Source organism: Podarcis erhardii (genome assembly GCF_964252035.2).
Source record: "Podarcis erhardii genome assembly, chromosome: 7".
NCBI lineage: Eukaryota > Metazoa > Chordata > Lepidosauria > Squamata > Lacertidae > Podarcis > Podarcis erhardii.
This window is the reverse complement of record NC_138511.1, coordinates 43,247,777-43,272,424: the sequence shown is the minus strand read 5'-3', so window position 1 is coordinate 43,272,424 and position 24,648 is coordinate 43,247,777. Positions and strand designations below refer to the sequence as shown.

At 49.8% G+C, this 24,648-nt stretch overlaps 1 protein-coding gene across 7 annotated transcripts in view; it reads left to right on the top strand.

Moving 5' to 3' along the window:
* ZFPM1 (zinc finger protein, FOG family member 1) overlaps positions 1-20,543 on the top strand; it is a 119,281-nt gene extending 98,738 nt beyond the window's left edge. For 5 of the 7 annotated variants that reach the window (XM_081872043.1, XM_081872046.1, XM_081872045.1 and 2 more), the window contains 6 exons: positions 10,797-10,902; positions 13,523-13,732; positions 14,385-14,609; positions 15,494-15,589; positions 16,980-17,135; positions 18,228-20,543. In XM_081872043.1, the coding sequence (XP_081728169.1) occupies positions 10,797-10,902; positions 13,523-13,732; positions 14,385-14,609; positions 15,494-15,589; positions 16,980-17,135; positions 18,228-20,512 (3,078 nt within the window). In that variant the 3' untranslated portion in view covers positions 20,513-20,543. The remainder of the gene's footprint in view (positions 1-10,796; positions 10,903-13,522; positions 13,733-14,384; positions 14,610-15,493; positions 15,590-16,979; positions 17,136-18,227) is intronic. The other 2 variants (XM_081872044.1, XM_081872047.1) reach the window with 2 other exon arrangements.
* Positions 20,544-24,648: the final 4,105 nt, after the last annotated feature.

Below are 24,648 nucleotides of genomic sequence, written 5' to 3'. Positions count from 1 at the left end.
CTGTTTCTCACTTACAAGCAGCATCCTTTTAGCACAGGCCAAGCTACGAGGCTGTGTTTAGCACCACACACAAAGTGCCCGTCAGCAGGATGCAGCTTCTCCCATGCAGCTAATCTCATTAGTGCAGCTCATGGTAGGGCTGTATCCCATCAGCATCAGGTTCTTAAAAGCTCCTTTCTGCACAGGCCTGTGGTATGTTTTTGAAATCCCGACTGGAAGGCCTCTACCCTGCTGGGGTTAATTTCTGGTTTCCCCAGTTGTCTTGCCGTTCTGTCTCGGAACTGGTGCTGCTTCGCTTATTCATCAGCGATCTGGAGCTGGGCTGAGCAGGGAGGTGGCCAAGTCGCAGGTGACCCCAAATTGTTCAGGAGGCCAATAAACTGAGCAAGGCTGTGAAAAGCTTCAAAAGGATCTCTCTAGGCCCTGTAATGAGCAGGCAACAAAGTAGTAAATGAGGCCCAATGTCAATCAAGTAGGAGCAAGGCTTATTGCAACCAAAAATAATCCCATGTGTATCCCAGTTTCATGGATGGCAAATTGCAGAGCCTGTAATTCCCCCAGAACAATTTTTTCCCACACCAGTGCCTCAGCTTGGAACATAATACGAGCGCCTTTGAGGATGCACAGAGTGCTTTTCTTCTGCTGCTAAATACCTACAGCCAGCTGCTGTATTGGAGGTGGCTAGCCAGATCTTGTTGGACTTCAACTCCCAGCTGCCCCAGCCAACATGGCAAGTAGCCCAGGGCATGATGGGAATTGTAGTTCCGCAACATCTGGAGGGCCACAGCTTCCACACCTCCATCTCATTTGGGTCTTCATTTATCCGAGAGCAGGGGTTTGCTGGCTGACCCCACTTCCCCATTGTGTTCATGTGTTCAGCCCCACCACCCTCCACACAGGTGTCTGCATTGGGGAGCTTCCTGACTGGCCAGGAAAGAAGTATTGGGGTCATTGTGGACAGCTCCCAATGGTGACAATGGAAATGGGAAATTCTATGTTAGTGATGATTAAGGAAAGGGATTGAAAGTAAAACAGCAAGAATTACAATGAAGACAGGATATAAATCTTAAAGTGGACCTGCCTTTGGAACAACTGGGCCCCATCCACACCGTACATTTGAAGCAGTATCATACTACTTTAAACAGTCACAGATTCCCCCAAAGAATCCTGGGAACTGTAGTATTTTAAGCGTGCTGAGAGTTGTTAAGTGACCCCTTTTCCTCTCACAGAGCCACAGTTCCCAAAGTTCCTTGGGAAGAGGGAATGGTGGTTAAAGCACCCTGGGCATTGCAGCTTTGTGATAGGAATGGGGGTTCTCCACAAGGCATCTCTTCCATAAGCATCCCAGGTCACGAGGCTGGGTAAGGCCCCTCTCAGCCTGAAGCCATGGAAAGCTGCTGCTAGTGAGTGTAGGCATCCCTAAAGTAGCTGGACTGATGGTCTATCACAGAAGAAGGCAGCATAATATGTTGTTTGTGCATCTTTGGCTTCTGTTGTTTAGTTTGTTCCATTTGTGCTCCTCTTGGGTGTCCAAACCTGGGTTTTGTATTGACTTACAAACCCAGTATCTCATCCTCACAACCTCTTTTGGCCCTGCTTCCTTTTCCTCTTAAACTTCTCAAGTATTGGCAGAAGAGGGGAAGGACGTCAGAATCAAGATTGTTTTGTGGGGTTGTGTGTGTGCATGAGTATCTCATTTTGTGCAACAAGTACACGTCTGATTCCAATAAAAATATTGCAAAACCTTTTAGAACAAATGATAAGAATAATATAGCAATGTGCATGCCTCCAAAAAAACAGCTATGGACATGATTTATAACTAGGCTCAGGGAGTTCTGAAATGACTTGGAATTCAGAAAAGGGGAAGGGGGTGGGAGACCCAAATGATACACCCTTCCTCCTACAAGAGAGGAGTTGGGCACTGGAGAGGAGCAGCAGTTTGGCCCCTTCCACCCCCTCTTTGCCCCCCACTGGAGGAGGCAGGAAGAGCAGAATGGGAGCAGGTTGGTGCTAACTTTCTTTGAAGGATCTTGTTCCATAGCTCTGGGTCTGTCTGAGCCCTGACTGTATTATTGCCATTGCTGCTGTTAGATTTATTACCTGCCTTCAGCAGAAGGAACCTGGGGCAGGTCATAGCAATGTAAAAATACAACAGTCAAAGCAGTTTGAAACAAATTACAATCACAACTAGAGTGGGTCCTAAAAATAGACATCTCAAGTAGAGGAGGTGGACACTGTCAATGGCTACTAGCCATGATGGCGATGCTGTACCAACCTGGTCTAAGGCAGCTATGTTTATGTATACTAGCTGCTGGAAACCACAGGAGGGGAGAGTGCAGTAGTGCTCAGGTCCTGCATGAGAGTTTCCCACAATCTTCTGGTTGGCCACCATGAGAGCCAGATGCTCAGCTAGGCGGGACCTTTTCAGCCTGATCCAGTGTCCTTAAGTGCCCAAAGGGCAATGAGGTGCATCTTCAGCATATGCTGAAAGTCGCACTTCTGTGGGGGAAGGAATTTCCAACTTGGGGGGGGGGATGCCTGGCACCCCCATACCCACAATGTTTCATGCCCTGTTCTATAGGTGGTTAGGCTGCCCCCAAGTGCTATCCAAGGGACCTTGGCCTGGGCAAGACCCGATCTCTACCAGTGGGAAAAGGAGGAGGCGGCGGTGGCTCTTTTGGGATTTCTTCCAACTCTTTTTTATGGGGCTTTGTGAAGGATGTGGGACAGAAAGCCCTGGCCTCTCCTCTCCTCTCCCTTCTCTCTCTCTCTCTCTCTCTCTCTTTCCCCCTCCCCCCCAGCTCAAGCCTCCCCGTTTATCTTTTTCTCTTTTTTTTGCCAAATTAAATCCTTGATTAACCCTTATCTTGCCAGTTTGGCGGCTATCTCTCCTGTGGCGCCGTATGTCCAGACAACCGGTACGGGATGATTGATTTCTTAAAGATATGCCGCTGCTTTTTTCTGATACTTCATTTATTGTCTAAATATTTTTGCTCCCATTTCAGCAGCTTCCCTTATCAAGTCGTGTTGATGATTCCCAGCCCTGCCCTCCCTCTCTCTCTCTTTCTCTCTCTCTCTCTCTCTCTCTCTCTCTCTCTCTCTCTCTCTCTCTCTCTCTCCTCTGCCCCCCCCCCGCCCCAGTTTCTTCCTTTTCTTTATATTTTCAGTTGCCTCCCTTCTCTGTTGTTTTTTTTTAAAACCCAGAAGACAGAGGAAAGGGTTGTTGCTCTCTAAGGCCGAAAGTGACTATCAGTCTCTTTTCTTGCCTGGGGAGGGGGAGGTTGGGGAAGCACGGAAAAATGGGTCTCCCAACTCTATCTTTTCTTCAGTAACTGGTATGAAAAATCTCCAGTCTATGATGACCATTAGGGAAGGGAAAGCAGGAAGCTGCCTTATATCATCAGGCTATTGGTTCATCTAAGACAGTATAGTTGTCTCTGACGGGCAGCAGCTCTCCAGGGTCCCAGGCAGAGAGAGAAAAACATTTCCCATCATCTGCTGGATGACCCTCTTAACTTGAAAGTGCCAGGATTAAATATGTTCAATATGTTGATTATTATATTTATTTTCCACCCTTCACCAAAAGGCCCCAGGTTGGGTTACAGCAATATAAAATGCAGCATTCAAAACAGTTTAAAACAGCTCACAATCACAGCTGCAGTGAGTCCTAATAGAGACAAAAAGAGAAGCGTGGGGCAGGGTGTTGCCTTTGCACCCTGCTTGTGGGAGCAGCCAGGAGGCACGTTACAGGAATCCGGGTTGCTGGACTAGATAGATCTTTGAACTGATGTAGCTGCCCTCTCCTCAGGCTCCCATGCCATTGATGGGCAGCAGAATTGAGTCTGCCAGGCCCTAGTAGGAATGAGGGAGGAATCTGCATTTTGCAACAGACCAACCTGACCTGATGGCTCCAACCCTGCTTGTGGATCATAACACAGCTCCCAGTTGGACGGTGGATTTTGCAGTGCATTTGCAGTCTGCAAAAAGTGCACACCAAAATCCGCATGTTGTGTCAACAGTGCATATAAAACGCGTGTTTTGAGGTGAATGTATTGAAGAGTGTGTGTTTACACTAAAAAGTGCACACAAGATGCATGGGACAGGCTCACGACTGAATGGCAGCGAGGCTGAAACAAGATGGAATTAATTGCTCAGCCCATCCCTAGTCTTTGTCCATCCTAATGCAGCTTTGTAAAAAAAATAGGCTGTGTCCAGCTTCATGCTACAATGCCATAGGCATATAGGAAGCTGCTGTGTCAAATCCATTGGTCCACCTGGCTCAGTACTGTCAACTCTGGCTGGCAGCGGCTCTCCAGCTTTTCAGGCAGAGGTCTCACTCCCAAGCCTGCCAGGGATTGAACCTGGGACCTTCTGCACGCAAAGCATCTCTGTGAGAAGATGCCATTAGCACACATTCTCTGCATCCTTACCCCTCGCTGGCACTCTTTGCCACAATGGCACTCTTTGCCACAATGAAGTGTCTCTCCCCAGCCTCAAAAAAAAAAAAAGGGCAAGCAAAAAACCCCAAACCTTCCTGTGGGGAGGGCCGAATCATCCTGGAGGTTAATGATTAACCAGCGTGACGGTTCTCCCTTCCCTTGTTTGGCAAGGGGTCCGGCTGCCCCAGATAAAAAAAAAGTCCCAAGCGGATGTTGCTCAGATACAGTTTCCGATGGTTATCTGGGCCGCTGCAGATTGGAGACACTGACCTCTTTGTTAAGGGGAAAACAAGGAGGGTTTCTCTGCCTTGCCTTCCTGCCCGGACCCACTTACGGAGGGGCTGGCATGGAGAGTGTCCGGGAAGGAAGCCACACCTTGCTTGCCAGTCTGTCTCTCTCACAGCCCCTTTATGCTCCCAATGGGGCATTGTGGGGAAAGGGGGGGGCTGTTTTGGGGAGCCAGGTTGGCACGGATGCAGACCTTTGGGAGCTTGTCGCCTGGAGTTATTTGTAAGAGACAGTCTTGTTACTTGACTCCAGGGCGCTCTCGAGAAGCTGGGGGTGGTGACAACAGGGCAGGGCTAATGGAGCAACAGAATGAGCCACTTCCAATGTGTCTGTCGTGGTTTGTGCAGGCATCTTTTTACACCCATATAGCACCATAAGCCTGCAGGGAGCTTTGCAGATGAGAATGTGGGGGAAACTCCTTGCCCCCAAGAGCTGTATGACTGCCTTACAGAAGGGCAGCCTTTGCCAAGCTGGTTCCCATCCTGGAGCTCTGGACTACAGCTTGTGCCCTTGGGGCCTGATGGAGAATTGTAGCCCAGGTGGGCACAAATATTGCAAAAGTTGCTGTTTATAGTAAGGGGAACCTTGCACAAAGCCCCTGAATCTTCAAAGGAAATGTGGGCTTTCAGGAGGGATCCTGGGAGAGGTGGCTTTGTGCTGGGTAGTGATTCCAAATATATGGGGCAGCAAAGGAGAAAAGCTTTTTTTAATGGAAAAAAACACATTTTATTGAAAATTTGGGATTTATATGCCACTTTCCGGTCAAAAGCAAACCCCTGAACCATAATGAAAATACCAAACGTACAAAGAGTTGAACTAAATTATAACAGCAAGCGATTAAGAACAAGTTAAATAAATAAAAGTATTCAAGGACGTAAGAAGCCAAATGCCCATCTAGTCTAGCAACCTGTTCTCCTAGGGGCCAACCAGATACCCTAATGGGAAGCCTGCAAGCAGAAACTTAGTTCAACAGCACCGTCCCCACCCACTATTCACTGCAACTGGTAGTACACAGACTTACTGCCTCCAACAATGGCAGCAGAACATAGCCATCCTGGCTAGTCATCATGGATAGCCTTATCCTCTGTTAATTTGCTTAATGCTCTTTTATAGCTGCCTGAGAGTGGGTGGCCATCATTGCATCTTGCGAGAGAGAATTCCATAGTTTGTTCACTGTGTGAAGATGTCCTTCCTTTTGTCTGCCTTGCCTCCTCCAACACTCAGCTTCATTGGACATCTTTGAGTTCTAGTATTATGAGAAAAGGAGAAAAAACATCTCTCTGTTTACTTTCTCCACACCATGGATCTTATACGCCCCTATCATGCCCCCTTTACTAGCCTCCTACCCCCCAGCCAAACTTAAAAGGCCTTAATGTAGTAAATGTTCTTCATTCTAGGGTTGCTCTAACCCAGGGGTTGGCAAAGTTTTTGTGGCTTGGGCCAGTTCACGGTCCCGCAGATGCCACGGTGGGCTGGAGTGTGCACATGCGCGCATGTGCAAACACTATTTCTGACGTAGAGGAGGCGTGAACAACTTCCCATTGGCTGTAGGAGCTTCCTACAGCCAACAGGAAGCCGGCCAGTGTCTCAGAAGGCGGTTCCCGCTCTGCTCCGCGCTGGTTTAGTGCAGTGCACAGGAGCCAACCGAGCGGGCGGCAGGGGTCCATGGGTGGTTAATGACCCCCATGGGCCACTTGTGACCCATGGGCCTTAGGTTGCCGACCCCTGCTCTAACCAGTTGATTATTCTGGCTTCCCTTTCAAGGATGTAAATCAATGGGTGAGAGGTGCCAGTTCGCCCATGGTTTCCTATGGATGCAGCTGTTTGCAGTTCTGTTCTCCCTAGTTTTACTGAGCAAGAGCCAATTGCACCCACTTCACTGATCGCTGGTAGTGTGCAAAGGAAACAAACCACAATCCCTGGCTTAGCATCACGTCCAACCCAGAGATGGTGGTTTGTTTCACTTGTAGCAGAGCACAGTCAGTAAACCCAAGAGCAAACCTTTAGCTACAGATCTTGGCTTGTTGCAAATGTTGCAACCAAAACAAGCCACTCTCCCCAGTTCAGATGTGAGTCTAAGCCAGGGATTGTGGTTTGTTCCTCCCTAGCAGGGAGGTGCATAGCAGGGGCCAGTGGGCCATGTGTAGTAAGCCATGATGGCCAAATGTGGCCAGTGAACCTGGTGAACACTGAGAAGCCGGGGGGGGGGTTGCCCCCCTGCACAGCTCAATAGGGAAGAGAGCTAAAGCCTTTGAAAATTTTGCTTACGCTCCACAATTTATTCATGACAACTTTGATTTAGTTGCGCCAAAATGTTATACAGTATATGATATGGTAAATTACTTTTAAGTTTACATTCTAGAGGAGGGATCTAAAGGAGAGTACTGTTTGATGGGGGAGGATGGCATGGGTCCCCATCTCTATCTTTAGCGAACCATTATCAGACAGTGAAGTGTCCCATACTGAACTGAGGCTTTGGGCATCTTTCAACCCAGTGAACACGGCCATTCACTGTGGCCCCTGTGTACCTTTCATGGCTTTGTGGCCAGCCAGGAGCAGAAATGCTGAATCAGCAGATTGGAGAGAATCATCCACCCCCCCTTTTTTTAAAAAAAAGACCCAGGCACGTGGATGTGTCTTCAGTGACACACTTCTCTTCCACCCCCAAGATATATCTTGCTTGCGCACTCTCTCTCTCTCTCTCTCTCCCTCTCTCTCTGTCTCTCTCTCTTTCTCTCTCTCTCTCTCTGAAGTTAGGAATGTTTCTTTTCTTGCAGCATCAGCAAAAGTGTGTGCGCATGTGTGTAAATGGGGGGGGGGAGAGTTGTGTGTGTGGTGCATGTGTGTGCGTTTTATCAAGCCGTGAGCACTCTGCTCCTTGGAGTGATAAGCTCTAAACCGACCAAGACTGTCAGTCTGAGTTGGAGGGTTTAGAAATATTGGGACGAATAATTAGATTTCATATCGTTACTGCTGCAGCCATCGAAGGATCAGGCAGATTAATTTTTCTCCTCTCTCTCTCTCTCTCTCTCTCTCTCTTTTTCCCTCCTCTGCTCATTAATATTCATTAGCGGCACATGAAGGCAGAGAGGAGCCGAGGCAAAGTTGCGGGGGGGGGGGGAGAATGAGGAAGGCCAGCGCTGCTGCTCATCTCAAAGAAAGTGTCTCTCTGCCCAGGGCATGGCTGTAAACCCTGTGGATCTTCCAGGTGTGGTCCAGGCCAGCTCCCATCATCTCTGATGATTGGCTGTGGGGCTGCTGGGATCTGGAGGCCAGGCACACCACAGCTTCCCAAATCCTGACCCAGAGCCGCCTCTTCCTCCATCCACACTCCCTCCAACCTTTCCTGAGCCTTTTCTTATTGCACGCTATCCTTTGTAAGGCACAGCAGTTAAGAGTTAAGCACAGTATTCCAAGTATAGTCACACCATCTTTGTTTTTGCACCTTTGTTCCTGAGATGGAGCACCCATACGTACCTAATGCTGGATTTAGGGCACTGGAGATGCACATGTTCCATGAATTAGCCTGGGGGTGTTCTTTTTACTTCTTCTTTCGCCAGAGGCAGTGTGGATGCTGAATTGACAGGACAGAGTGCTTTGCACTAACCTGCCACCTTTTAAAGAGGGGGACATAGATGTGTGGGTCACCTGAAGGGGGTGTTGTCATCAATTTGTTTTTTATTTATTTATTGCACGCCGGCAAGCATAAATGTGAGCGAGGCAATTTGCATTCATTAGAGCGTGTGTCTGCCCTGGAAGTTCTCATTAAAAAAAAACCTCCCTAGGCTTCGGCCAACACTTCTTCCGGACACAGCTTTTTTGTTGCTGTACCAGTCAGAGGTTGTACTCAGGGCAACCCTGTTTAGCTCTGAGGCCTTGCCATTCTTGATTCACCAGATCTTTTGACTCTCGCAAGCCTCCTTTGGGCTGGGACTAGCCCCAAGATCAGTCTCATACACACAAAAGTGAATGGTTCGTCATTTTCTACTTGGGCTCAGGGAACACCTTTTATGTTGGGATCAGGGGAGAGAGGGCTCAGACCAGACACCTGTCAAATCTAGCCAGTGCTTACAAGTGCCACTTCTTTCATGGGGTGGAAAGAAGCCTCATGTGGCAGTTGGGCTTCTTGTCATGGCTTTGGGCCTTGTGGCTGGCTTGGTCTGCCCCCAAACAGGGTGCTCTTCCCATCTCTGCTGACCATCAATGGCCGCGTCAGCAACACAAGGATTGTTCGCCCGGCCCGGGACGCCGCCGAGGCCCTTCCTCTTGTCTCCCCCAAGCAGCGTGAGGCTGCTCCAGCCCCGTCCCATCCCTCCTGCTTCCCTCCCTCCCTCCCTCCCCCAATCTCTTTTCCTCTCTCTGCATGGCTGAGGTTAGGGGTGAAGTGGCTGTTTCCTCCCCAGCCGGTGATGGTCGGCCCTCAGGTTAAGAAGAAGAGGAAATAACAAGCTTGTTGTGTTCGCAGTCACGCTCCGCCAGCCGTTGGCCGTGCCACGGGGTTGCCCAGGCAGCAAGCAGTGGGCTCAGTTTACCCATGGGGGGGTGGGCTATCCAGAGGCAGAGGCCTCTCTGTAGGAGGCTTGCTGGGACCCCTTTGTTAGTGTCACCCTGAGGGGAGTTAAGCCTTGGCTTTCTTTCTGGGAGACCCAAGGATGGCAGACTGACCTGTGTGAGAGAGCGAGGGTGGAGATGGGAGCAAAGTGGTGTTCCCCAGTTGTGTACTCAACCAGGCATGCAGCTGCTACGACCTGCAGCACATTCACACCATACTTTTAAATCACTGTGATGCCACTTTAAACAACCAAAGAATTCTGGGAGCTGCAGTTTGTTAAGGGTGCTGAGAGTTGTCAAGAGGCCACTATTCCCTTCACAGAGCTACAATTCCCAGAGTTCTCTGCGAAGTGGAATTGACCGTTAAACCACTCTGAGAATTGTAGCTCTGTGAGGGGAATCTCTATGATACCACTTTAAACAGTCATGGCTTCCCCCAGAGAATTCTGGGTGCTGCAGTTTGTTAAAGGTGCTGAGTGTTATTAGGGGATTCCCATTCCCCTCACAGAGTTACAATTCCCAGCGTGGTTTAACGATCAATCCCTCTTCACATAGGGAACTCTGACAATTGTAGTTCTAGGAGGCCAACAGGGGCCTCATAACACCCTTAACAGGCTACGGCTCCCAGAATTCTTTGGGGGAAGCCATCTCTGTTTAACGTGGTATCACAGTGCTTTAAATGCATGTTGCGGCCTTGGTCTTGTCATCTTTGACCTAGATTTCCCTCCCTTGCTACGTGACCAAACTGATCTTGCCACTAGGCCAGTGAAAGGATGAATCAGCTGCTTGGAGGTTGGCCATCTCTGGATGGAAGCAGCCATACAGACATATACCACTCATCATCCATGCACATTGTGTTTCCTTTCCCTATCCTCATGCCTCCTCATGGGAGGAAAGGCTCCTTGCACATGTGGTGGGAGGGTTTATGTGCCACATGTTGGGCTGGAGCATATGGGAAGGGTGGGACACTTCAGGGCCTGGGACCCATCCTTCTCCAACTGGCCCTCAGAACTTTGCAGGCTACACCGGAAGCATTTTTGCCTGACTGAATTGTGCCTTTGAACCCTGGTAATTCCTCTTGTTTGTCTGCATGGAGGATAAAGAGGGATGGGTGTAGAAACTAGCCTACTGTACATTTGGTCAAATTTACATTTGTTGTTCCACCCACTTTTGACACTGGAACCTCCCACCACTGGCATGTGGCCCCTGGAAGGTTGTCCATTCAACCTCTCCCCCCTCCCATTTATGAAACTTATGCAAGTGTCTATTTTAGAAGAATTAGCTCTCTGAGACGTTCACACAGGGCATTTCAGTGGATGGTGTATGACTTCTCTTCTTGAGTTGTAGCCCAAAATATTTGGAGGGCCCCTGGTTGACAAAGGGTGCTCTGTATATACACACACTCCACACAATGTGGAACCAGGGTAACAGCTGAAGTGAAGAAACCACAATGTGCTGGTGAGGGTCCGGTTGTGTAAGTGACACATATGTTGTTGTTTTTTATATTTCTGTCTCTAGCCAAACCCACCTGTGACCCTGGTGCTGGAAGATGACAACTGCTGGCTGTTGAAGCTGCCCTTGGTTTCTGGAGAAGGCGATACCAACTCTGTGATCTACAAGAAGGGTAAGTATTTGGACAATGGCCTCTTGGCACCTGGCAGAAGTTGGAGGCATTTGATCTGTAGTGTTTTCTCAAAACAAGAACAGCGTTGCTTAACAGAGCCAGGTTTTTTTTTATTGGCACTTAAGGGCAGAGTTGGATTCCTAAGGGTTTTCTTAAGCCACAACCTAGTCTTTCTGTAATTGGTCCATTCTCTGGGCAGAGGGATGTCCCATCCCTTTTCATCTTCTCTGAACATCTTCATCTCCTCTCTCCAGTTTCCCTTTGATTAAGCCACACTTTGGCCAACCCTCGGCCCCTGTCTGCAATATGAGGATAATCAAACTAGCCCACCTTAGAGGGTTGTTGTACATATTACAACATAACAGTGCAGATTACAACACAGTAGTGTGTGTGTGTGTGTGTAGCACTTTGAGCTCACAAAAGCACTCTGTAAATGCTCAGGGTGATGGTGATGATTATCGCAACATATACAACACCATTAGTGTACGTAACTGCCCTTCAGATTATCATAGGCAACAAATCGGCCTCTGCCCTCTAAGATAAACAATATGGAAAATAGCAGAGGAAAGGAGAGACGAGAATAGCAAGGAATGAAGGTGGGCAAATTACAGTAGCATGTACCCAAAATATAACTACTGTTGGGCATGAGGGTTTGACAGTTAAGCTAAAGCCCACTTGGGGAAAAAAATGGGTTTGGGGCAGATTTCAAGAGAAAGACATGAAGGCAGGCAGATGTGGTACTGTGGAAACATTTAGGGAGGGTGTTCCAGCCATAGGGGAGGCCAAGGATAATAAGCAAGGGACCTTCAGGTGGCTGGGAGTAAAAAGAAAAAAGAAAAAAAGCTATGGGCAGCAGAGTGGCAAAACAGGGAGGGAGAAGGAAATGGTTACTGCTAGCTTTTGACAAGCCATGGGCTGATGCTGCCACCTCTGGGTGGTTTTGTGTATTGCATGCATCAGCTACTACAATATTATTCTTATTCAGTTTATTTGGTCCCACTTACATCCTATCCCTTTGCCTCCAAGGGGACTCAAGAGTAACGGTTTAGCTGCAGCCTAACCCTGCAAGGTACATTAGGCTGATAGTGATTTGCAAAAGGCCACTTAATGAACTGTGTATGGATTTGAACCTCAGTTTTTCTCACTTTCAGGTTTTAATTGAGAATTTATTTCTCTGGTACTCCGATCTATGTGTACCAATAGCCATGATGCAGTGTTAAATACCCAAACAGGTTTCCCCCCCTGAAAAACCAAAAAAAGTTCCTGGGACAAACAAAACAAAAGAAGGAATCTGTTTCTTACCGTCACTCGGCTGCCTTTTCATCCTGGCCAGTCTTAACATATCCCATGGCATTTTCCAAACAATATCTAAGCTAAGCAAAGAGCCTTAACTGCCTATCCAACAAGCATGGCTTTCTTTTGGGACATTTTACTCCTCTGAGGATACACTGGAATTTAGCTCAGGGTGGAAAATATCCCCCCCAATCCAATTGTCTTATGCTTTTCAGGGGGTTATTCAGAAGTGGGCATGAAGGAGAAATTTGATTCAGTTCACATTTAAAAGCCAACCTACCAAATTCACGCTTTCTGAAACAATACGTGAACCAAAACTCAGCAAACACTTCAAAATTCAGACTTCTCTGAATTCTGCATTGCAGTTCTCCAGCAAATGCATACATTAGAGTAAAATGCACATATTATGGTAAACTAAGAAGTTGGAAGTAGAGAAGTAGGGAGAGAGAGTGCTGCGAGTGGAGGGCTGTCCTTTTTCCATCCTTGGGACCCCCTCCCAGGAAACTCACCCAACTTTCTGCTCCCTGGAAGTGGGAATGTGCAGTGGAGCTGATTAACTGCTGAACAGCTCCATCCATTTTGGTGCCTGCCCATGAAAGCAAGCCTGGAGTGAGAGGCTAGGATGATGCCAGCAGTTTCCAGGAAGAACCCTCTTCTTTGTCAAATTATGTGGGTGATCTGTGAGCTTGTTTGGTCCCCGAGTGAGAGTCAGAGTGGATGGGTGGAGTCCTGGGTAAGAGTGAGGAGACGGCGTGGGTGTGTCAGATGGAGACACGATTTATGTTGGTCTATCTTTATTAGCTGTTTGTATTAATGTAACACTTTTGTCATGCTGGCCACATGACCCGGAAGCTGTCTGCGGACAAACGCCGGCTCCCTCGGCTTATAGAGTGAGATGAGTGTGCAACCCCAGAGTCGTCTGCGACTGGACCTAACGGTCAGGGGTACCTCTACCTTTACCTTTAACATTTTTGCATATGTAACAGTGTGTATTTTTGTAACATTTGTTGTTTAAGTTGTCTTTGCTGTTGCTGCTTTAGTTTTCTGTACACCGCATGGAGATATTTTTATATATTAAGTGGTACAGGGATGGTGCAAAGAAACAGCATGCAAATATGCATTATATCAGTGGAAACTACTTTGTGATAATGTGTATATTAAGAGAAATTAGCTCTAAAATGTTGATGATAAGTGTAGAGACCTGAACTGAATACTTGGGAAATGAGAAACTGAAAGAAACCCACATGTGACCAATGTGACCATTCTTACTGAGAAGTGGCTAATCTAATTTAATGGTCTTTCTCCCCACCCATTGCCATATCTGCAGATGATTCTATCTGGTGCAAAACCACCAAAGCCATCTCAGAAGGAGACGCACTGAGCGCGTTTGTCATGGCTGAGCCAATGGGGATTCCCAACCACACCGTGAAGACTGAGCCTGAGGGGCCTTCTTACCCAGCGGCACTGGCCCCTGAAATCCAGCTTCTGCCACAGCAAGCGGGCATGGCAGCCATCTTGGCCACAGCGGTTGTGAACAGTAAGTACCCAGGGTATGGTCCATGCTTCTTATGCCCCCTGGATCCCAAATTTAGGGCACCTCAAGGTGGTCATTATTGTGTGGAAGGGCAAAACAGACATTGAGGTTTGCTCAGTTAAAGAGGATGAAAGTGCTTTGTCACCCTAGCACAATAAATGCACTCACTTTAAGCCAACAATGTGTACGTAGCCCAAGTCTTGTACAGTAATACCTCCGCAAACGTCCGCCTCATCCAGCGTCCATTCCGGTGAACATCCGCGACAAACCCAGAAGTACCGGAACAGGTTACTTCTGGATTTGCCGCATGCGCAGCAGTGCTAAATCATGCTTCGCACTTGCACAGTAGTGCAAACTGCTCAATGCGCAGATGCAATGCTTTGCCCTGCATCCTTTTCGGCTTTGGACATTGTGGGGACAGGATACTGGACTTGATTGGCTACTGGCCTGATCCCATAGGTCTCTTCTGGTGTCCTTATTAGAAGGAATTTCTGGAGGCTACAGTCTGTTCAATAGCAGGAGAGACTGCCACCTTGGGAGGTGGTGGACTCCCCTTCATTTGATGCTGGAGTTGAGGAATCCAGATGGATATAGCTGGTGCTTCCTTTATTTTATTTTCTCCCTCCCTCTCCCCGACTTTCTCCCTTCTGTCCAGAGGACGTCTTTCCCTGCAAGGACTGCGGAATTTGGTACCGGAGCGAGAGGAACTTGCAGGCCCATCTGATGTACTATTGCGCCAGCCGCCAGAACGCCACGTCTCCCACGGTGGATGAAAAGCCCAAAGAGGCCTATCCGAATGAGCGCATCTGCCCTTTCCCCCAGTGCAAGAAGAGCTGCCCCAGCGCCAGTTCCTTGGAGATACACATGCGGAGCCACAGTGGTACGAGGGTGCTGCCTCTGTCCTTCTGGGATGGGGGAGGGTGGTCGCTTTGGGCTTGTTGGAGGAATGAGGAGGAGGTGTTAAAGAAGACTGAACTAATTGGATTGCAGGAGAAGGACAGCATTTCAGAAGGTGGGGGGTGTATGTGTGAGAGAGATGGAGACAAAGAGTGCAGGCATGCAAAAGACACAGCAAGGTTTAGAGCAAAGGTAGCTAACCTCCTGCCCCCCAGATGCTGTGGGGATCTAGGTTGGCAAAGCATTTTGGCAGGGGGTGCTTTTCAGCTGCATCCCAGAAACGTTGCAGAAGATCCTGATATGTTTCTCTGGGAATAGTCTACTAAAGTGTTGGGAATCTTAGGTGAAGTTGTAGCAGAAGTTACCCCCAGTTCCAGTCACCACACAGAGGCAGCTTAAGGTCCCAAATTTTTACTGCAGCAGAAGATAAGGCTTCAGATGTCGATATGTGCATATAGTTTATAGTCTTTGCAGATGCAGATACGGATAGAGATACAGATACATACATACAAGTAAGAAGTATTTCTGTAGCTCCAGCCATTTGAAGCATAACAGGCTCTGACTCACTTCTCAAGACTGACCCTGACACACAGCACAAGTCCCACTCACTGACTGATCAGCTGACACACCTTAATCACTTATATAGACAGCACTGGGCTGTTGACATAGCAGCTGGTTTGGCTGTTGGCTTATCCCATACATGAGGCTATTTGTGCATCTGAAAAAAGTAACTCCTTCCTCTATGTCCAGTTTCTCCAACATAAAGGGCACTGGAATGCTCTGGGCCCTTCCCTGCTGTTTGGGTGATGGAACAAGTCTTGTGGTCACCTTTCTCATGCTGTTGTCTCCTTCTGGCTTCTCTTTCAGGAGAGAGGCCATTTGTGTGCCTTATCTGCCACTCTGCCTTCACCACAAAAGCCAACTGTGAGCGTCACCTGAAGGTCCACACAGACACACTGAACGGTAATCCCCAATCAATATTGGAGTGAGAGGTCCAGCTCAAAAGCAGTGCTCCGTAGAGGTAGACCACTGGCAGTACTGTTTAGATAGAGCACTGTTTGGTTTCAATGGGGACAGGCTTTTTAGAAGTGGTTCAAACAAAAAAGTGAGATGGTCCCCATCCCAGAGTATGTTCGCCAGTGCGGTGTAGTGGTTATAGTATGTTGGACCTAGAACCTGGGAGGCTGGGGTTCACATAGACATGAGGTTCACTGGCTGACCCTCGACCAAAGTCTACCTCTCAGCCTAACCTACCTTGCAGAATTGTTGCAGGAGCTGAGTGAGGAGAGGGGAAGAACCATGTACCTGTATTGGGATTTTTGTTTCTTTATTAAATTTTTATACCGCCCTTCATCCAAATATCGCAGGGTGGTTTACAATATAGAAACACAAAAATACATAGCAAAAACAATACCCCTGGATCCAACCACAGTTGAAAAGGCCATGAATTGTTTAATTAGCCAAAGGCCTGGGACAAGAGGAATGTTTTTGCCTGGTGCAAAAGTATTGAAGGTGTCGGGGTGAGCCTTCCTGGGGAGAACATTCCACAAACAGGAAGCCATCTTGAGCTCCTTGGACGAAAAGGTGGGATATAAATGAAATAAATAGACACAAAAGTGCTGGTCCTCCTGCCCGCTCAGCGATCCAGTGGCAACTCCTGATGGCATTATACCACCTTGAGGATCAGAGACAGTATGGGTGGTATTCAGCTCAGTTTTACTCAGAGGAGACGTATTAGAACTAATGGACCTAGCTTAGTCATTCATTTACATGGGTCTGTTTTGAGTAAGACATAGCTGAAAACCACCCAGTGGCTCTGAGCACCAGCAGCTGGGAATCGCAAGTGGGAAGAGTTGCTGATGCACTCTGAGTTTTGCTTCTGAGCCTCCCAGAAGAGGCATCTGAATGGCCACTGTGAGAACAAGATGCTAGACTAGATGGGCTAAGGGTGGTCTTAGGTGGCCTTGTTCTGCATGTAGCATAGCAGAGCTGTCTGGAGGTCCTTCTCTTTGCAGTCAACAGTGCTTCCCTCCATCAGCTGACCTCACACCCTTGCTAATGCGTGGAGTTCTTGCTCACCCACTTCACACTCAAAGCCCAACAAAATATTAGGCCATGGTTCAGTGGTATAGCACCAGCTCTGCATTCAGAAGGTCCCTGGGTTCATCCCAAGCATCTTCCATTAGGGAAGCAGTTGAGTATCAGGGCTCAGAAAGGACCCTTCTCTGAGACCTGGGAGAGCTGCTGCCAGTCAGAGTGGATGGCACTGGATTTAGGTGGGTTGGTAAGCGGTCTCAGCCTGAAGGCAGCTTCATGCATCTTGATTTCTTAACACTCTCCCTTGTTTCTACAGGTGTCTGCCACAGCTGCGGATTCATCTCCACCACCAGGGACATCCTCTACAGTCACCTGGTCACAAATCATATGATCTGCCAGCCAGGTTCCAAGGGGGAGGTCTATGCCCAAAGCACCACCATTGCTGCCCCGGCCACCAAGCCCCTGGCCCCAGGTAAGTCAGACACGTGACATGGTGTGTTTTGGGTCTAGAACTAGGATCAGGAAGAGATCAGGTTTAAATCCCAGCTAGGCCAGCCTCACAGGGTGGTTGTGAGGATAAAATGAGAAAGAGCTATGCACACCACTTTGAGCTTCTTACAGTGGAGGTGGGATAGAATTTTTATGCTGTGTTTCTTACCATCATATTAATAATTGTTTTAATTAATATATAATTATTTATTTCAGTGAGTCCACTCTGAGTAGGACTTAGCTGTATGAAATTCATTACCATTAATTTTTACTTTATTTAATAATATTATTAAGGGGATGGCCTGCCATAAATTGTTTAAAGAAGACAGGAACTTGCAGAGATTTGAGTCAGTTTGGGGGTTGTGTCCACAGAGGGGCTTATCTGTAGGTGTCACATATACAGCCAAGCATTTGTGGAAGAAGCATGCTTGGGGAACTAATGATGAGATGAACGCCCCTTGTCAGGCTCAGAAAGCAGAATTGCTTTCCTCTGTGACTTGGAAACGTCCTCAGTTCATTCTGAGTTTGATTCCAAGCTAATTCAGACCTCATCATGGCCCTCATTATGGGACTGTGGTAAAGCAACAGGGTCTGAATCTTCCCATTCACCTGCCTGTCTACATGACTTGCTGCCTGGGCCAGAGGAGCAGTAGAAGGGAGGAAATCTCCCTCCCTGCTGCCCCCACTCTTTGGCTACCTAGAAGCTTGGAGCACTGGGCAAAGTAGTTTTCCTAGTGCTATTGGCCAGTAGTGTTGGGAAAAGTACATTTCCCAAAATCCCTTCCATTCCACTACTAGCCAAGCATTAAGGAAGAAGGTATGTGGCCAGCGTTGGGGAGGAATTGGAGTGGAGCAGGACTTGTTATTTTCTAGGTAGGATTTTAATCTGAGCCCAAGAAGAATCTGGGTGGAATAATTTCCATTTTGCTTCCCAGGCAAGCTTTACAAGCAGCCAAATCCGTAGATCTCTGAGCCAAAAATTACAAGATTCAGTGACAATGCTACAGCCAGCCACCTCAGGGCTGTGAGGATATGGCCGAGCCACTACCTAAGCACCTCTCCCTTCTCCCTACAGGTCTGAACACGCCGGGCCCAGCCTCCACCTTCAAGTGCAGCTTCTGTGGCTATGTGGCTGACTGCTTGCCCAGCCTCCAACAGCACGTGGTCCTGCACAGCACCGCTGCAGCTGTACTGCCAGGCCTGGAGCCCAAAGCTGCCCAGAGCCAGCTGGACACCCCTGCCAAACTGGCAACACAGGGTGTGATGGCGCCCCCTACGGAGGAAGCGGCAAATGGCTCCCCACCCCAAGAAGGTTTATCCTCCACACTGGGGGATGGGGTGACAGTAGTGCAGATCAAAGAGGAGCCTGAAGACGAGGGGGAAGCCCTCAAGGGGACCTCCCAGACAGGGGCAACCGCTGCTCCTGAGCTGGAGCCAGACGCCTCCTCTCGCGCATCCTCTCCACATAGCCTGCATTCAGTAAAGGTGAAGTCTGAAATCACCAGCCCCACGCCCGGGTCCAGCCCAGTGCCCAGCGAGCCCGGGTCGAGCACACCTGGTGGCACAATATTTCTCCCCCAGTACATGTTTGGCCACGAGGCTACGGTGGTGCCCCAGGCTTCAGAGATCCTGGCCAAGATGTCAGAGCTGGTGCACAGCCGCCTGAAGCAAGGCCACACCGTGGTGCCCCCTGTCCTCTTCCCAGGCACCCCAGTGCCCAAGGGCGCCACCTGCTTTGAGTGCGAGATCACCTTCAACAACATCAACAACTACTACGTCCACAAGCGGCTGTACTGCTCCAGCCGCCGCTTGGCAGAGGAGAGCCCCCCCGGCCCTCGCAAGCTGAAGGCGGCTCCTTCAGTGCCCCCCAAAGGCCCTCCCACACCTGGAGTCCTCCTCTCACCCCCACTGCCGGGAGACAGCAAGGCCACACATGAGGGGGAAGCTGGGCCAGGCGCCAGCCCACCCAGTGTCCCAGAGGTCAAGCAAGAGATCAAGGTGGAGGAGGGTGGGGCTAAAACCAGCCCCTCCCCTGAGGCCGATGGGACGGGGCGCATCAGTGAGGACAGCCGGAGCCCGGGGGGCAGCTCCATGGAGGAGCCAGATGATGACCCCAGCCGGACTGTGTGCGAAGCCTGCAACATCCGCTTCAGCCGCCATGAGACATACATGGTGCACAAGCGCTACTACTGTGCCTCCCGCCACGACCCGCCGCTGCGTCGGGCTGGCGCTGCGGGCAAGGTGCCCTTCCTCCCCCAGCCGATCCGTACACGCAAGCGGCGCAAGCTGTACGAAATCCACAATGCCGCCAACCAGCTCAGCGGTGCCCCGGATGCCACACACCCCGAGGTGCCCCCCGTGGTCCCAGCTCTCATTCCCGTGGTCAAGGCTGCCCCCTCCCCTAGCTCGAGCCCCGACACGGACGGCCCCATTGACCTGAGCAAGAAGCCCCGCCTCCACAGCGGTGCAGAAGTGCTGCCGTCCTCCCTCCTGCCGCTGGCCGACTACCACGAGTGCACGGCCTGCCGCATCAGCTTCCACAGCCTGGACAGCTACCTGGCCCACAAGAAGTACTACTGCCCGGCCACACCGTTGCAGCCCAGCACACTCGAGCAGCTGCAGAAGATCAAAGGGGCCGTCCCAGCTGTGCCGAAACCTCGGGGCAGCCCCGAAGGGCTGAGCGAGGAACCTGAAGCGGCATTAGTCAAAGTAGAGAAGGGGGTCCCTTCTGTGAGCCCTGCAGCACCCCCGGCTGCCTTTCCTGGCCTGGACTCGCTTCCGCAGCGCTACCTGGATGCCAAAGCCCTGCACCTCCCAGGCACCAAGGTGCCCCTGGTGGTGTGCCCCTACTGCCCGCTCAACGGAGCCATTAAGGGAGACTTGGTGGAGCACTTCCGCAATGCCCACGGCCTATTTGTTGCCAAAACGGTGGCTGGCACCACGTTGATAGAGGCCACCCGGACGCTGGCAGAGGGCAGCCTGCTCCCGCCGCTGCCCACTGCCTCCCCGCCACAGCCCCTCCCCAGACTGCGCAAGGACAGCTTCAACGGCAGGGAGCCTCCTGCTCCTTCCGTCTCCAACGGGAGCCCGCGCCCTACCGTCTCCCCACAGCCCCTTCTCCCCCTCTCCCCTCCTGCCCCCTTGCCCATCTCCCCCTTGCCTGAGGCAACACCCAACGCCCCTCCTGGGTACACGGACAAAAGCATGCAGACCCCACTGGGCAAAGGGCCCCCCACCCCTGTGGCCAACGGCAACCACAGGTACTGCCGCCTCTGCAACATCAAGTTCAGCAGCCTGTCGACCTTCATTGCCCACAAGAAGTACTACTGCTCCTCACACGCTGCCGAGCACGTCAAGTAAAGCCTCGTCCAGGCCTGGGTGTTGTTTGGCATCCCAGAATCACAGCCTCTGGTCACTCATGGCTATGGGGGGGCAGGGACATAGGGCTTGGGAGCAGCCAGTCGTGATGGACTCTCCTGCCGTCGAGAGCGTCCCATGCCCCCTGCTCTGGACCTGGGGAAGGGTTGTTTTTGCACTAGGGCTGTGGAAAGGGGGCAGGTTCTTCCTTAAGGTGCCAGTGGAGCCCTGGAGAGGGGGGCAGCCAAGTTGCACACAGGGGCTCGGAGGAGCTGAAGGAAGCCATGGGGATGTCTTCCTTACAAAGTGGGCGCCCCAGCTCACAGACTCGGTGTAAACCCTTCCTCTCAATCCCAGCGTTAATAAGAGATCAGGGATCACTCTACCCCACCCACCCCCTCCTTTTTACATCTGGGGGAGTTTGAGGCCAGTTTGCAGGGGAGGTGCACTGCTCTGCCCCTTCTCAGCCCTGATGGTCTAGAATGAATTGACCTGAAAACAATAATAGTGGCGGCATTTCAGAATGGGCAGCAGCTGCACAGGTGAAATCTTGGGCAAAGGGCCAGGTTGCCAGCTTCTGAATGGGAGCCTCTCTGCTTTTCTAGTGAATCCACCAACTCAGCCAACCCCTCTGGAGGCCCAAGTTGCTTCCTGTCTCTGCTTTCTATTTCCCCAATGCCTTTCTCCTAAGTTTTGGGGACTTTTCTCCACCAGGGGTGTTAGGGAAAGACCTCTCATACCCAGAGAGACCCCCAAGATATAGTATTTTTCGCTCTATAACACGCACCTGACCATAACACGCACATCGTTTTTAGAGGAGGAAAACAAGGGAAAAAACATTCTGAATGAAACAGTGGATGTATCATTTTTGTGCTTCATGCTGTGGCCACAGATATGTGATCTGATGGTGAATTTGGGCTGACCCAATGCAAAGATCCTGAGGATCCATGTGGATCCATGCTTTTTAACTACATTTTTGCACCATTGCAGCCCCAGGCAACAGTGGGTGCGTGATTTTTGGGGGGGCAGGCTGTAGCCATGGACATGCTATGTGATCTGATGGTGAATTTGGGGTGACCCAATGCAAAGATCCTGAGGATCCATGTGGATCCATGCTTTTTAACCACATTTTAAGTGGGGAGGGAAGGAAAAACACAGAACTGACAAGGAGCACGAGAGGGGTGTGCAGAGGAGCAGCTGGCTAAGAATGCAGGAGAGGGGTATAACGGGAGGGAGGAAAGGAAGGCAAAAGTTTTCCCTCACCTACCGACCCAAGCCAGCCAGCACGCGCGCGCTCTCTCTCTCTCTCTCTCTCTCTCCTCTGCATGTTTTCAGCAGCACGGAGACACTCTGCTTTCCCCTCTGCTTGCCTGGAGGGGAGGGGCTTTCCCTGCTCTTTGTTCCGTTTCAGCAAACACAGCAAGGAAACAGAGGTGGGTGGGCAGTAAGACCCTGAGGCAGAATGCAGGAAAGCAGCCGCTTCCTCTTTTCAGGTTTCCCTTCTAGTGCGATTTGATTTTTGCCTGATTTTTTTTGCCTCCCCTCGCGCCATTTGGCTCCAGGGACCACACATTCACTCAAAATCTGCGTGTTATAGAAGGAAAAATATGGTATCTGTCTCCTTTTTATTTTTTCAGGGCCTCACTTTAAGCCAGGGTTAAGACAGCAGCTCCCCCACCCCCACATCTCCTTTTTCTGCCCCACTTTTTTTTGCTTTTGGCATATGGAGTCAGAATGATGAAGCAACTCCTTGAGCATGTACAGAGTGCATCCCACCATCGGGCACACACATCTTTCTCTGTTGGGAACTGGCTCCCCATCATCCCAAAGGCTTATGAGAGGTGGGAGAGAGCAACTGTCTTCACTTGGCAGTGAAGGAGCTATTCTCTGTATATGCTCAAGGGAGACCCTGATTTCTTGGCATGCCTTGATGTCTGAAAACGTTATGGGGTTAAACCGTGGATCAGTGGAAAGCATCAGGCTTTCCATTGCAGAGGCATAGCTGGGGCAGCGCAGGGCACGGGGTGCGGCACTAGCCATGTGCCTCTCCTGGGAGTGGCGCAGGAGCTCAGGTGCCTGCAGGCTCTCAGCCTCCAAGTGCCTACAAGGGTGGAATGCCATACAGGTGACCTTGGGAGCAGCTGGCTGTGCTTCTAGAGCAGTCAATCAAGAGTGAGGCACAGCTCTGCCAACTAGAAGCGCCCCAGGCCCAAATAACACAACTGGGTTTATTTCTACTTCAGTGGGCATTGTGCAAAGAATGGCGCTGGACTGCAGTGCACTGACCAGGCAAAAAGCACCTTATGGTCCATCCACACTTGCCCCAGAACTCTTTCCCACTCCTTTTGCCCCTTGACATCTTAGGATAGTGGCCTGAAGGCACCAGGTGTTGTATCCATAGGCATTCCTCAGCCAGGTTGCTTGCACCAGATGGTAGGGTGTCCATCTAAAGCAAAGCAAAGGAGCTCCCTCACATTCTCTGGTTGTCCCTTTCTGCAGAGGCAATGGGGTGTAGGAGGGAGGGTTCCCCCACCTCTGGGTGTGCATTTCTCCCTTTCCCTTCCCAAATTGTCGTCCGGTGGGTTTATGTAGAATCGATGTGGACTGGAACTGAATTGCAAACAAGAGAGCACTGAAGAGAGAAGGCAAGGCCTCTCTGCTTGGGAACTGTGTGTATAAGTGTGTACATAAATAAATGTCTACTAAATCTGTGCCTCCGGTTTCCATTGGTGTGGATGCGCCTGGATACATGTGAAAAGGGGCCCTTTTGCCAGAGGATTTGAAGTCCTGGCTGCTGATGAATGGAATCAGATAGTGGGGGGGGGGGATGATCACAGAGCCATTTTTTGCAACTGTGATGTTTCATTTGCTTCCATTTATTGCTTAAACTCCACTTTTCCTTCCTAAGGGAAGCCCAGAAACCAGCTCAATTGGTACAAAAACTCAGCGTAATAAATATAGCAAATCTCAAATTATAAAATAAGTCAACAAAGCCACCTTCATGTCAACACAATATGAAATCTGTAAGAATTAATTCAGTAACAGCAAAGCCTTTCTTCTGGCCTTGATGTCCACACCCCATGTCCCCATTTCATAACGATGGAAGATGTTTCTCTGTGGCACAGTCCCATGCCGCTGCTTCTGAATATTCTCCCAGCCTTCTGATCCACACATTATGGACAATGCAGGAGGCGCCTGATTGGGCCTCTCCCCAGGACACCCTAGAGTGAAGGTGTCTAACCTGTTGCCCTGCAGATGTTGAACTCCAACTCCCCATCAGCTTCAGGCATCATGTCCAACAGCTCAAGGGTATGGGAACTGCAATTCAGCAACATGTGGAGGGGCCACAGGTTCAAGCCCCCCCCCCCCCGGTGCTTCTATATCTGCCCCTAGCCTCTCTAACCTTCCTGCTGCTGTCATAGCTACTATTTGTATGTTGCCTGTTTATGGGCTTTGCATAAAGATTGGCTGGCCAAAGGACACAAGCCTCAGGCAAGCCAAGAAGCTTGTGTGTGTGCCTGTAGAAGAGGATTTAGAAGAGACATTTATTTATGTCTACTAACCCTTGTAAAAGTTTTATTAATTTTAACAGATTTACGTATTGCTTAATCATTATCTAAATATAGATAAAATCAACAGATTTTAAAAACACACCTAATAAAATTACATGTCTGGCCTAAACAAAAAAAGTTTGAGTAGGCATCAAAAACAACAATGCAGGGGCCTGCCTAAAGCCAGTCAGCATAGCATTGATGCCAAAGACTTGAGTTCTCACAAATGCAGAGCAAACATTTTGTGATGACTGTAGGAGTGCCACCTTGGCAGATCGAAGCCTTCAAGGAGCTGCATTCAGGTTTAGGCTAGGGGTGGGGAACCTTTGGACCTCCCAGAAGTTGCTGAACTTCAACTCCCATCACCCCTGTCAGTCATGCTGTCAGGGGGTGCCATATGCTGGCAGGGTCTTGTTCCTGTCAGCAATCCTGCCACAACAGCATTCTGCACAAAACACAGTTTCTGGACCACTGAGCACAAAGGAAGTCCCACAGAGTTAGCAGCTTCTGGAAGCATCATTCCAAGGTATGAGACAGAATCAGCCGCAGTCTGCAGCGCTATACAATTCTGGTTTAATAGGGCCTTGG